At 45.6% G+C, this 13,130-nt stretch overlaps 1 protein-coding gene across 3 annotated transcripts in view; it reads left to right on the top strand.

Annotated features, from left to right (window-relative positions):
* The window catches only part of LOC126576190 (kazrin), a 59,382-nt gene that overhangs the window by 16,925 nt on the left and 29,327 nt on the right, over positions 1-13,130 (top strand). For all 3 annotated transcript variants that reach the window (XM_050237360.1, XM_050237361.1, XM_050237362.1), the window contains exons 3-4: positions 413-684; positions 8,771-8,935. In XM_050237360.1, coding sequence (XP_050093317.1) covers positions 8,819-8,935 — 117 coding nt within the window. In that variant the 5' untranslated portion in view covers positions 413-684; positions 8,771-8,818. The remainder of the gene's footprint in view (positions 1-412; positions 685-8,770; positions 8,936-13,130) is intronic.

Here is a 13,130-nt window from a genome sequence, read left to right as displayed (position 1 = left end):
GCTTCTTGGAACCAACAACTTCATAACCTTCGCTGAACTCGGGAACAGTCTACTCAGGACAGACTTTTGCGTCCACTAACCTATGGAATGGCCATCAAAGTAAAAAGAATATCAAAGAGAATTATCTCACAATCCATCCACAAGAGAGTCTACAGCGTCAAATAGGTTGGGCACATACCAGGTTATATTTCATTTCTGTCGACACTGAAATCACAACCGGCAAAAAAGTCCATTTTAATGGTATTCACTTCGCCTCTGGCATTGCTTTTATATCAATTATTAAGGATTTCCCCTTTGCATCCTTTTTACGAAAGACAAGCGCATTGTTCTGCACTGCTTTCTGCTTCTGCCAACAAGTTGTCCGAGCTGCTTAATTATAGTTTCCCCCCTGTTCTATTTCCTTTCATTTCAGATACTCTCTGATCTTCTGCCAGAGGTTCGCCTGGAAGCACTTCTACTTCTACCGATAGCAACCAGTGGGAACCGCTCCGGTATGCAGCTGCAGAAATCCAGCCAACAACACGTTCACTAGGCACCTAGGCACCTCGAAACCGTCGGCAGACGCGCGACTGACCGCATACCGTAGCATAGTTTATCCAAGTTCCAATCATAACCGATAGCACGGAAGTTGATCGTTAGCTGCTCGGTAGCCTTCTTCCTTCTGCAATCGTATAACCGTGTGAGGTGAGTTTCGGAACACACCAGGTTCCACCAGTTGGTGCAGTTTCAGCTAATTGGCCTCGTGGAGGCCAATTGCATCTGTTGGCTTGCTGGCGCACTCCATAGAGAGCGAGAGAGTGGCAGATGCCGACGAGAGGTCGGTCTCAACGAGTGTTATTCGATTTCTTCAATTTTGATCAATGAGTTGTTGTCGAGGATTGAGCAGAAGCTGTGGAAAGTCTGCTGTGTATGTGTGAGTGTATGTGTGATGCGAGTTCTCGGTTAAGGGGACTTTGTTGCCCCGTCACGGACTCGCATAAAGAGCAACTTCAACCAGCACCGACAACGATATGAACGTGATCGATCGCGCAAGGAAGGAGAAAACTTTTCACAAAACTTTCTTCTCTGATTTCTCCCACCTCTTTTTCCCACAACCATGGTCCCTCCCTCCGCCCTGTCCCTGGCAGGTGGTCCCACACATGCTGGAGTCCAATCCTGGAAAGGAAAAAGAATCGCAAAATAATACCCATCACCGGTAATTTCTTTCCGCCACCACTCCCGGTGGCACTTGCGCCACCGCGAAAAGACATTAATCGGATCAGAAAAGTCAAAACCGGTCAAAGGATTAAGCATTCCACCAAAGGGCGACTACCGTGTATGTCCTCCGAATGAGCATCCGTCCCGGTGGATGCGGTCGAAGTTCGATCAAAGTTTATCAAAGTCTCCATGTGGTCGCACCCAATCCACAGCAGCCGCCAAGCATGCTAATGGTGAATTGAGTGTCCAAACGACGTCCCAAGCACCATCGTACGTCAAACCACCAAACGGCGAAAGGCGTCTTTCCCGCAAGACTGGCTGCGTGCGTCGCTAGCGGACGGAGAAAAACGGAAGATTTTCCGGATTATACGCGGAACGCGGTGACTAGCTCGTAAGGCAGGTTCCAGCAGCGTTTTCACAGCCCGCCGCGCCACCACGACCGACGTTCGATGCTGGGGGAGTTTCACCGGATATTTGAGAAGGTTTTTAGTTTTTAATCCAAAAACCACCTCCAAACCCCCTTTTTGCCTTCCTTCACTCGCTCGCTCGCTCTCTCTCTCTCTCTGTAACTTCTCGGGAACTTCCATACATATTATGAGTATGCCTGACCTTACCGTTGCCCGTTGTAACTTTGTTGCAATCTTCGTTCTCTTCGTTGCTTTCCCGTGTTAAATCCCATTTCCCTTTTTCCTGTTTTCCTCTTCCCCCGTGCAGTGAACCTGCTGGCCGTTTTCGCTCCAAAGTTGTTTGCAGCTTTTGTGAACGGATTCGGATTCGTACGGCAAATCCTTCGCCGTACCCACGTTCAGGTGCAGTTGGCCAACACCAACGAATCATCATCATGATGGCGACAAACAACATTCTCGTTTGCAGCTTTGCAGCACGGTTGTGGCTAATTGGAGAGCACTTTTCGAGAGGAAAACTCGAATAGTTTTCGATTACAATTTCACTTTATACTATCACCAAGTAAATGCACTCTCCCTTTGAGGAGCATTTGGTTCGTTAATTGTTGAAAATGTGAAATAATTTGTAAGATTTCAAGCTATCACATGCCCATTACCAGATTCTTGGTCGCGTTGATCATGAGCTAGAAAAGCTGGTAAAAAGTATGAGAGGGTGAAAGCTATTTCAACTAAGTGATATACATTTTTTATGAAAATCGTTTTTGGAAGGAAATTATTCCTTAATCATTCCGTTTGATTATCTAATTTGGATTATCCCTTTTTACGATCAATTCTAAACTAATATTCCCTCATTGAACTTTGCTATTCCAATCTAATCGTCGCCATTTTCCTGTATTTTATTATTCGATCTCCTTTTCTTCTATAAAACACCCCCATTGGTAGATGTTTGCCATTTTCTGTTCCATTTGTGTTGAGTCGAGTTTTCCGTTACGCTTTTACGTACGTATCTTTCTCGTTGTTTCGGCCTTTTAGGACCTTTAGAGCGCATTGTGCTTTACGAGTTTTGATACAATATTCCAATTTCAAGTGCCAGGAGTGGAGTTGCTGGCAACACGAACCCCACTTCTCGGGACAGCTGTTGCTACCAACTTCCCTCGCTGGGTACACCCCTCACTGTTGCTTAGTGTTTTGGCTTTTGCTAAATTATTGTAAACGTAGATTGAGTAACAAAATTTATCCATTCTTACCTTTTCTTTTTCAAAATTCTCTTAACTTTTCGGATGGTTTGACATTTGTTTTTGGTTTTACTTTCTCATCTTTCTACAATACCATACGTTGGGCAACCAGTTGCCCAACCAGATTACGCTGGTGGTGGTTCGGGTGTACTACACATCCGCCACCGAATTGCTCATCTCAAACCAGACACAATTCTTACACCGTCCGTCGCCAGTGAAAGTTGGGCTCTTACCAAACTCCAAACACACCTTACAGCTGGACCGAGAGCCACAATCCACATTCCAGTAACTGTTTTCCTACATTTCTCCCCACCAGATGAAACACACTTTCCGTAAACAAACAGCCGTTAATCTGTGGATCCAGAGCAGCCCAGAGCCCGGCTGGGTCATCATTCCAGGGGAGGGGGGGAGGGTGAGTGCCGGGCAAGTTTGTGCCGGTTGTAAAAACAAGCTGACGGAAAATCCTTCGTAAACTCAGCGTCACTTTCGTCTTCACGTTCCCGTTCGCCGAGGGGATTAAATTGGTTATTTTGTCTTGAGAGACCGCTCTGGTCTCGCAAACGCTTCAGAGAGTTCTAAACCTACGCACCGGGTACCCGTCCAGTCGCCCATCGTTCGTCCATCGTTATCGTCGTTTATTAGGATTTATAGGGAAAGTTTCGGCAAGCTCTCGCCAAACAAGTTCCTACTGGGACGAAGCACCTTATTGTGGTGAATGGTTTTCGGAGAGTTTCCGAACTTCGGTGCAATAAACTTTAACATTCTGTCACTCTACCCTAGAAACCGTAACAAAACGCAACAAACGGCTACCCGAGAGTGTTAATGCTTGGAAAACCATCTCCTCAAGTTACAAAGAATTTCACTCTACTTTCTTTCAATAATTAGTATCACAGACCGACCCCGAGCCCATATAGCTCCACAATTCCAGTTATCTAACAAGAGTTTTGATCAAATTCTTCAAAAATACGTCCCCACGATTCCAAGCAACGAAAGTAGAAACAAGCTACAGGGCACCTGCACCAACAGCCCACCTGTTGTTCTGGTGAAATGGTTGGAATTACTTGGAATACGCGCTACTCCTCCCTTTCCGCAGGGCTCGCTACTTGAAAAGTGCTTCAACTGATCCTTCGCCACGAGTTGGCACTTGAGGTTGAGGCGGATTGAGGTCGAAGAACGGTAAAAAGTGCGCAAAACCAAGGGAACGCTGCGGTCACGAAGGATATAATATAAATCCCGACGCGTGTCTTCATTGTGCTGCCGGCGTAAGCTGCACGCCTTTGGCAAAGAGACCGCGAGATCTGAGACCGCTGTCCCATGTTTACGCCTTCCAAACAGCCTAAGGCTAGGGCCCGTCGTACAGGTCCCTGTTGTACAGCCAAACAAACACCAGACAACGTCATTCCTTGCGTCGCCGCTTCCTTCACATCCGAAAACCAATCGCACGGGATTCTTCTTGGAATTGGGATAATGTTTTTCCTGGTCGACGACTACTCGCTTACCCGGTGCTTCACGTACCGTGGGTTGCGCTGGGGTAGCGTGTGCGATGAGAGAAGGGTTCGAATTGATCAGATTTATATCGATCCGTCGGCCGATACTGTACGTCATCAGGCGACAGGAACATCAGGACATTAGGGAAATGGTTTGTTGTGGTGGGATGGTTTATGGATAAAGTTTCATAGCATTTCGCCCATAATGGAACTGCCATCGGAAATCTTGATCATTAGAAAAATAAATCCTGACAGAGCGAGGACGTGTTTTGTCTGCGATGGAAAATTGGAAACTCGGTGACAGCATTTGATCGATTGTTGCAAGTTGCCCGTAAGCGAACCCATCTCATTTCTTTCTATTTCTGTGTAGGCCGCGAGCCGGAAACTTATTCCTTTTGTGAATACGTGTTCCTCTACCACATATAGATGAAATGATAACAGCAACAATCAATTCAGGATGCCAGTGAACCGTAAATAAATTAAACAAAGTTAAAAGAAATACTAGGAATAGGTTCCCAGCACAATAAAGTTACACTAAAGAAACAGCCTGTTTCCTCAAACTATACTGCGGACCATAAAGTATTATCACAGCGAAGCAAGTAAACCATTCTACTGGCGCAAACTCTATCATATGTAGAACCAGGATACAGTATGGGTACCTAAGAGTAAGGTGGAATTAACTTAATGGTGGAGATTCAGGCATAGTTTAGTGCCGGCCTAAATCCAAGCTTAGGCTAAGTAGCTCGACGTACATCAATTATGAGAGTACGAAACTTGGAATAAAGATGCGCATTGCTAGGCCAAAAAGATGTCTCACCATATTGCTCACCATATACTTTTGTGAGCTACCGTTAGGTGCCTCTTGCCATTAGCTGCCAGTTGGTACCTCTTGAGAAAGAGCTGGATGATAAATGCTGTTTGTTTATAGTGTCTACGAATACGAAGTTTTTACTGGATGCGAAACCAGAGCAATTTGTAAAGCAGAAGATTAGAAGGACTATAAATCTAGCAAGCACTTTATATTCGAAATAATCATCGAGAATTCATCAAGTTAATCGTAATCTATGTTTGAATCAATGTATGAGCATCAGCATTCTACTAGTGAAGTTATTCAAATCAAAGTGCTGACTATTTGGTATCATATTTGAAATTACTTTTCTTCGAATACAGCGTAACTGCCTCCCATTGAAGCGTGCGTATCATCGATCCAAACGCATACCTACGTCGCAATTAATTTCCATCAAAACGCTGACCCAGCACTCTGTCACATTAGGCCCCATTTCCGGTATCCGTTTATACCGAAGAAAGGAAGCGAAGCCATACTATTCCTCCTCCCAATACACAATGATTGCCTCTCTGCCTCTAGAAGGATCCAACGCATGTTTTCGACTAAAGATTCAACGCATTCCAATCATTTATTCAACCTGGCATGCTCACTGACTCATGCACACCCGTTATGACCGGATATTTGAGGGGGGGGGGGGGGGGGGGGATGCGCCGTCTTCGCAATCACCCAATCGCTTGCAACGAGCCCCGGCGTCACGCATTCTACGCACGAATGTCCAATAAATGTATCCACCCGGTATCATCCCGTTTGACCTCACCGGAATCGGGTTCCGGAGAACTCTCTGGGGAGTTTTGGATTATATCCTTAACTTCCCCTCCAGGTGCTGCGACCAACCTGTTACCGAAAATCGATCGATGCTCGAGGTGTTTTTCACTCGATGCGTGCTAACGTTTGTAGCACAGTCATGCAGACTGCCGAGCGGGGAAATAACGTAATTATTTCTCCATTATATGTGCTCTCCAACTGCAACGGGAACGCATCGAACGGCCACTACCCCCACTTCGGTTGGCCAGTAAAGTGATGCTGATTTATGACATCATGCCTAACCAAAGGCATCAAACTTTGGGGGTTGTGGGTTTGGGGGTTCTCGACAATATCGGCCTTTAAGCATCAGCATAAATCATTCATGCCAACGCACAAACCCACGGACCGGGCAGCCGAGAGTGTAAGCGATCTGCGCGACTTGAGTTTGATGTAAAGCAAAGGAAGATTGCGGTTACCGCAAGTTCGAGTCCCTTCGTCGACTTTTACCATCAATCTTCTCCGTCCCATCGAGAGTGCTGCCACCAGGATGCCGTAGCGTATCGTATTACGTGGAACCGTGGAACGAGACCCTTCCAGCAAGGCCGATCTTAGGACAATAATGGACGAGTAGGTCCACCGATGATGAGGGACGATGGCGCGGCTTCCAAGAAGAGCATATACGAAGCCAACAAACCCACGATCCACGTGAACGTTTATTGTTGCAATTTTCAAGAACCGCGCACCAACAAACACATTCACGGCACTGCTCTCTCTCTCTCTCACTCCCTTTTCGCTGACTTTCATTTTAAGCAACTGAGCTTTGGAGCTGCGCTTTCAGGTATCCCGGTGGAAGGTCGTGGAAGGTCCTGAATACGGATTTATGCATATATGCCTTCCAGTACTCAGTAGGATGGGCCGGGCAGGGAGGAACCATTAGCAAAGCTTGCCTTTCATCGCGCCCACCACTGTGGAATGCAATGCAAAATCTATTGTGTTCCTCCCGGGGGAGACAGAACCCGAGATTCCATTGTTATCCTTCGCCGTCCTCCATTTTGAGAAAAGCATTCGAGACCCTCCACGTTCCATCATAAGCCGTTCCGGTAAATCGTATCGGCCGGTCGCGGCGGTGTCATAAATAGAAGCAATTGCCAAGCGACGGTGGCTGCCCGGGAATCCTTTTTGAAAACACATTCTTTGCGTGGCGCAACCGTAACCTCAACCCACAGCTCGCAGGCCGCAAGTCTCGGGAGGGCGCCCCTCCAATAAATTACTTTCGCAGCGAATGAAAATTAAACCTCGGCTCAGGCATTGGCGGGTGGCCACCGTGGTCATAAATCCGTGCATCCAATGTTCCGTAGCGCGCGCGTGCCACAGCCTAGAAAATGGAGCCAGCGGCGAACTGGAAAACTAATAAAAATTCCATGCACATTTTGGCCACGCTGCTGAAGCATAATTCATGCAACTCTTGCCGTGCATTTCCACACTCTCTCTCTCTCTCTTTCTTTCCCACTCCCCCAAGACGCTCTAATTAGAATCGATCCGAGGTTGGCAGCACCCTACCTGACCTGACGGCCAGTGTTGAGCCGTAGGCAGGTGCGTGGTGCTCCCTTTGGGAGACGATTCGTCGTGCAATCTGGATCCGACATGCTTCCGACGAAGGGAAGGAACGTGAGTGTGCATCATCAGAAACATGGCCTTACATAACGATACCTAACACCGGGGAACCCCGGGAAGCAATCGGCTATCGGATTGTGCCACCAGACGCTGCAACGCCGGATACGACCCAGTTCGATGTGGTGATGCTGCTGCTGCTCCTGGTGATGGTGGTGGAATGGAGCAACAGTTTGAAGCTCACTCGATCCCGGGCTTCGGATGGATCGATTTTCTGGACAGAAAAACAACTTTCCTCTTCGGGGGCAGGGTGAGTGGGCCGAGGGTGATCCTTTGTGCAATTTTCCAACTTCTGTTCGCCTCGAGGAAAAGCCATTGTTTTCCTCCCCAGCGCTGGCCCCATTCGGTTGCTATCGAGAGCAACCGGGTGAGGGGGACGGGGACACCATTTTTGCAGACACAAATGGAACTTTTATCATTGGAACTGTCAGAGTCACCGTCGTCGTTGTCGTCGCCAAGGAGATGATGGGCTTATGGTGTCGTGCGGGTTAACGGGATCGACAGACGACGAAGAGGGGAAGCTGCGACAAGGAAATTCCCCCGCCTTTCTGTCAAGCTTTTGACAGCGGAAGCGACTCGCGTTTGCAAAAAAAAAAGAAACACATCACAACACATCTCTAGTAGCCGTTTCCTAGGCGCTGTCAAGATCGGGTTCTTACCCAACTCACAAACTCACATCTTTCCCAGAAACACTCGCGCGTTACATTGTTTCATTATTTGTCATCTCTCGCTCTGTTTCTCTCTTTCTTTTTCCTTTTCTCTTCGGTTTCAAGTATTTTGTCGATGTTGTGGCAGCTAAATTTGTTATTTCTTTCTACTTCTTCTTCTTCTTTATTGATCATGTGTTTTCCATCTTCTTTCTTCGACTTTTCTAGTGGAATGAAGCGTTTCCTCTTTCTTTTCCTTCATTCTCTCTCTCTCTCTCTCTCTCTCTCTCTCTCTGTCTCTCTGTCTCTCTGTCTCTCTTTCACTCGTTGGCTTCTTGTTTCGGTGGTGCGTTGTTCGTGAATGCCGCTTACTTAATCCTAGACTCGACTTCGAGATACATAGCTGACCGAGAGAACAAGAGAGAGAAGCTGATGTTTGTTGGAGAGAAATCAGCGAAGCGAATGCGAAATGCCAGCCCAATCGTTGGGCTCGATCAGCTAACGAATACTGACTGACGATTTCGATTACCCTTTGCAGACTGCCATCAACGATGACACAGTGAACTCCTTCCTGCGCCTGGTTGGAATGCAGCTAAACGGTACGGCCGGAACCGTCACTATGGCCGCCGCCTCGGAACCGCCCGAGCCTCCACCAAGGAATCCGGACAAAATCAACGCCTCGCTCAAACAGCTCGCCGAATCGGTAGGTTCCAATGTCACCAAGCGGAGGGTTCCATCCCCTAGACAATCGAATAATCTTTTTAATCGAATATCGCTTAATCGCTTCCCCCCTCCCAAAAGCAACGCTCGCTCGCAAATCGCTTGATAATCTTCTTAGTAAACATTAAAGCACTCTCCACATCCTCATGGATTCCACCCCAGCCGTTCTGTAATCAAATCAATGACTCCTCATGACGAAAGGGGAAAGAGTAAACTTTTTGCTCCCGTTCCCTGTGCTATCCTTTAGCACTTGTAGTTAGAGTGCCTGTCCCTGTTGCATGACGAGACAAAACGCTTCCGGCATCCACCAACCTCATTAGCCATGATTATGATCGGTGTTGCATGCTGAGGCGGGGTGGTACGATGCTAACCTGCGCCCACTTGCGCCTATCCGGATGTCAATTGCACTGCTGGTGCTAGTGCAATGAGAGGAAAATCCGCGATTTTTCATTTCGTTTCACACGAAATTTTCCCACTTTTCAAGTGCCCGCCATCTCCCTGCTGAGGTGTAGGATGCGAAGTTAGATGAAAAAATGCAATTATTCCCATTAGTGGATGACGTGAGTAAGGATCTCTTGAGGAGCCCATTTGTGCACCGTTGGTGCATTAAGGAGATGTAACTTTCCCTCATTTACCGCTTGAGCAAAATGCAATCATCTCGCATCATTACCTACTTATCAATCTAAAGTCATCAATCCTGTTAAAGCGTGTCGCAAAATCTTGCTCAAGGTCATAAGACATTTCAACTGTTCACAGCATAGAACGTAGAATATTATTGGATTTGTAACTTAGTTCTTTCGATTCTATTTAACGATGGCGCCATTATTTGGAGGAAGGTTCACAGCCCCATACGCTATGTCGTTTTAAAGTATTATTAAATACCCTTAAAACGCAATAGGTTACCACTCATAATATTAACTGTAACATATTTTTTCCTCGAGTTAGAAATGGTTTGTGCCAGAAAAGTTTATTTTGCGGGGAAGTTTAAAAACCTTCTTTTATTTGAATAAAATTCCTGCTTAGAATCGGAGATTTTGTCGTTAAAGACAAAGAACGTTCTGATCGAAAATGGACAAAAGTAGTGTCCAGTGATGGGCAATATTTTGACTGATGTATTCGTTGCTTTGAATTGCAAATGAATGGTTTTTGTTGCGCCTTGAACCACAACAATTCTTGAACAGTAACAAGAACAAACGATCAAAGTGTTTGCTTATTACATTTAACTAACAAGTTAAGTGAACGAGATCCTACGATTAAATAAATATTGAATAGCAATTACCAGGGGAAACTTGAAAATCGTTTATCTAATCAACGCTTTCCCACACAATCTCAAGACCATCGAGATCAACTGTTCAAAGAGAGAACCAATCTGACCGCAATGGCAAATGCTTTGCAGTGAACGGTTCAATTCACAATCTGCTCGCCACTACGCTCGCCAAATCTCGTCCACCTCACAGCAATTAATGCTAATTTGAAAATGTAACTGTTTGCTGGGCGCTTATCGCGACGATCCGGCGGTCCCGAAATGGAGCCATGTTTGGGCCCGATAAGCCAACCACGGCCACCATCTAGCTGGCATCACAGAGAGAGACACATTAACCTGATTCCCAAAAACCCTTTTTACCGAGGGCCAGTGGTTACCGCCTGACCGGCGAGCAAATGGACAAGCAAACAGGAAAAACCCATACCACGGCGATGGAAAACTCATCAGCTGATGTGTGGTGCTCCAGGAGCTTTCATGTTGGAATCGCCTTTCGGCCTCATTAGACCATACGCCATTCACTCCTAGGCATTCCAGGCGGAATTCTCGTGCATTGATTTTTGGGGTCGAATGCGGTACGCGGAATGTTCTTTCGCGGGAACTACCACCGGGCTGCCATCACGACCTAGGGTCCTTGGGACGAAAAAGGGGAAAACCTGGCCGATCGTTGCACCAATCCAACAAGGGGCCATTGCGCGGCAGCTAACTTCAATTGATAAAATTTACATATAAATTAAACTGTCGGCTGTCGCAGTCACAGGCTCACGGTCTTTCGATTGTCCACGTCCCGTCGAGGCGGACGAGTAAAGGATGGTTTGCATAGAGACGCGACAGAGCCGTTGCTGTCACTTGCCGTGTCCCCTGCAGCCATCCTCGTCTGAACAATGGTATCCGGTTGCGCACCATGTCATCAGTGCCAACATCCGGGGGGCCGGCTGGATGAACGGTTTCCAGTTGGTGTGGCATCCGCGCGCACTCGCTCGCTCGCTCAAATGGTCGACTGACAGCCGTTGGGCGACACTTCTGGAGATTCGATCGATGATAACGATACGAAGTTATACGAGGTGTTACGCCAACGAGATTGGTGGTTTCGCGGAGCGTCTATCCGGCACCGTTCGAGCAGCGGGCACGGTGCTGTGCTGCTGCTGGTAGCCTCGTTACCGTAAACCCAATAGTGCCTCCGGATTGTGTGCTGTTAATTGGAACGGAATTCAGGGGAACGGTGGTTTGGGGAGAGGATGTTTTCGTATGAATTTATGCCATTGTGGCGACGGGGCCAGGTGTTTTCATTGCGAATGCGAATGTTTCATCTGGGGATGAAATTGTAAGGTTCAATACCCTAGGAAATCGTTTAAATTTATCTCGCACAGATGATATTGGGAGATTTTAAAGGCATTATTCTACGATATGAAGGCATGAAAATGGTTAAAAAAAACTTTCAATGATTTGTTGAAAATTTTCGATGATTAAACACAGAAAAAAGTACAAAATATACGATTTTGAATCGTGTTCGTTTTGTGTAAATCATCAAGAAAGGCATCTCGTTGCATGAAACCAACAGTACTACGACTGCCGTTGCAGTAGAAGTTTGCATAACACAAATCGTCCTCCAATCTCTCTTTTAATGAGTATCATAAAACGTTTACGTATCATAAACGTCTTCGAATTTATAGAATTATAAAAGGTTTGTTCTGAATGCAGTCTTAGTGCAGCATTGTTCTGGTTCATGGAATGTACCAATTGCAGTGAAAGCCTTTTTAATTCTTTTCTTTGTTTTTTATTTCATTGATTTCTACTACGCTGTAATTATAAATAATCTCATTTGAGGTTCAATAATCTTATTGAGCTTTGGATGAACAAGTCATTTACTGTATCAAGGACGCTAGCGGTTAAATTGATAAGACTAAAAATACTCGTAGACTGATTACCTACATTCTATTTAAGTGCGATGGATGGCACATGAGCCAGACCACGAAGAATTTCATTGGATTCGATCAGTGTTCAACTTATATGCTTAACGTGTACGTTTCATTTCTTATCATAAGACATGATTCAATTGTCAAATGGTGCGGTTTCAGAAAAAGTAATGGAGTAGAGTTCAATAGCTGCAACAACAAATTTCTGCGACATTCACTTAACCATCTTTTTCATTTAAACTCCAGATTACTGTCAGCTGCGATTTGGTTTCAAATAGGATTTCAAACCAACATTATCCTACTAAATTTTGAATTTAAACTTATATTGTATAATACTATTTTTTATAAGGCCTTATGAGCCTTAAAATCTAAATAACATAGTAACGTACTCCAAATCTACGGTGATTGAAATAGATAATATTATATACTTAAATTCTTTTGCTATTTCACAACTCAATAGGTTTCGTTACATACAATAAATCTTAGTCAATTATAGGAAATATTAGATTGTCGTTTAAATTAGATAATTTTGTTCTTTTTCTATTCTTTCAATCCTTTTTGGACAACAAAATGCACGTATAAATATACATATTGTATAGCCCTCATGGCGCTGACCCAGTTATTTTCAAGCTGTATCGCTATATTCAAAACTAGGACTCTTGTTTACTTAGATAGTTTCGAGTTTACAGTTCACTCCATCTTCTCGAGCACTCTGAACTGATTCGTTTCGTTATGGAGCTGCTGCTGTTTACCAGCAGATAGCGATGGCAATTGAACAATCAACAAACCGCGACCAATTTCTCCAAATTCCAATGCCAAAAATGATAAACAACGATGTGCAACGATCGAGCTGAGCTATCGTGCTGGTTCCATTTGCCAAATCCAATTGCCATTTGGTGGCGGTGCACACTCCTGCCACTCGGCCACTTCACTGCACCTGCAGCACCGGTGCTGCTACCGACACCTCGATTATCACGTTTCGTATGCGATTGTTTCGCTCC

Source organism: Anopheles aquasalis, chromosome 3 (assembly GCF_943734665.1).
Source record: "Anopheles aquasalis chromosome 3, idAnoAquaMG_Q_19, whole genome shotgun sequence".
NCBI classification, from domain to species: Eukaryota; Metazoa; Arthropoda; class Insecta; order Diptera; family Culicidae; genus Anopheles; species Anopheles aquasalis.
The sequence above is the reverse complement of the archived record's forward strand: the minus strand, read 5'-3'. Positions and strand labels throughout refer to the sequence as shown.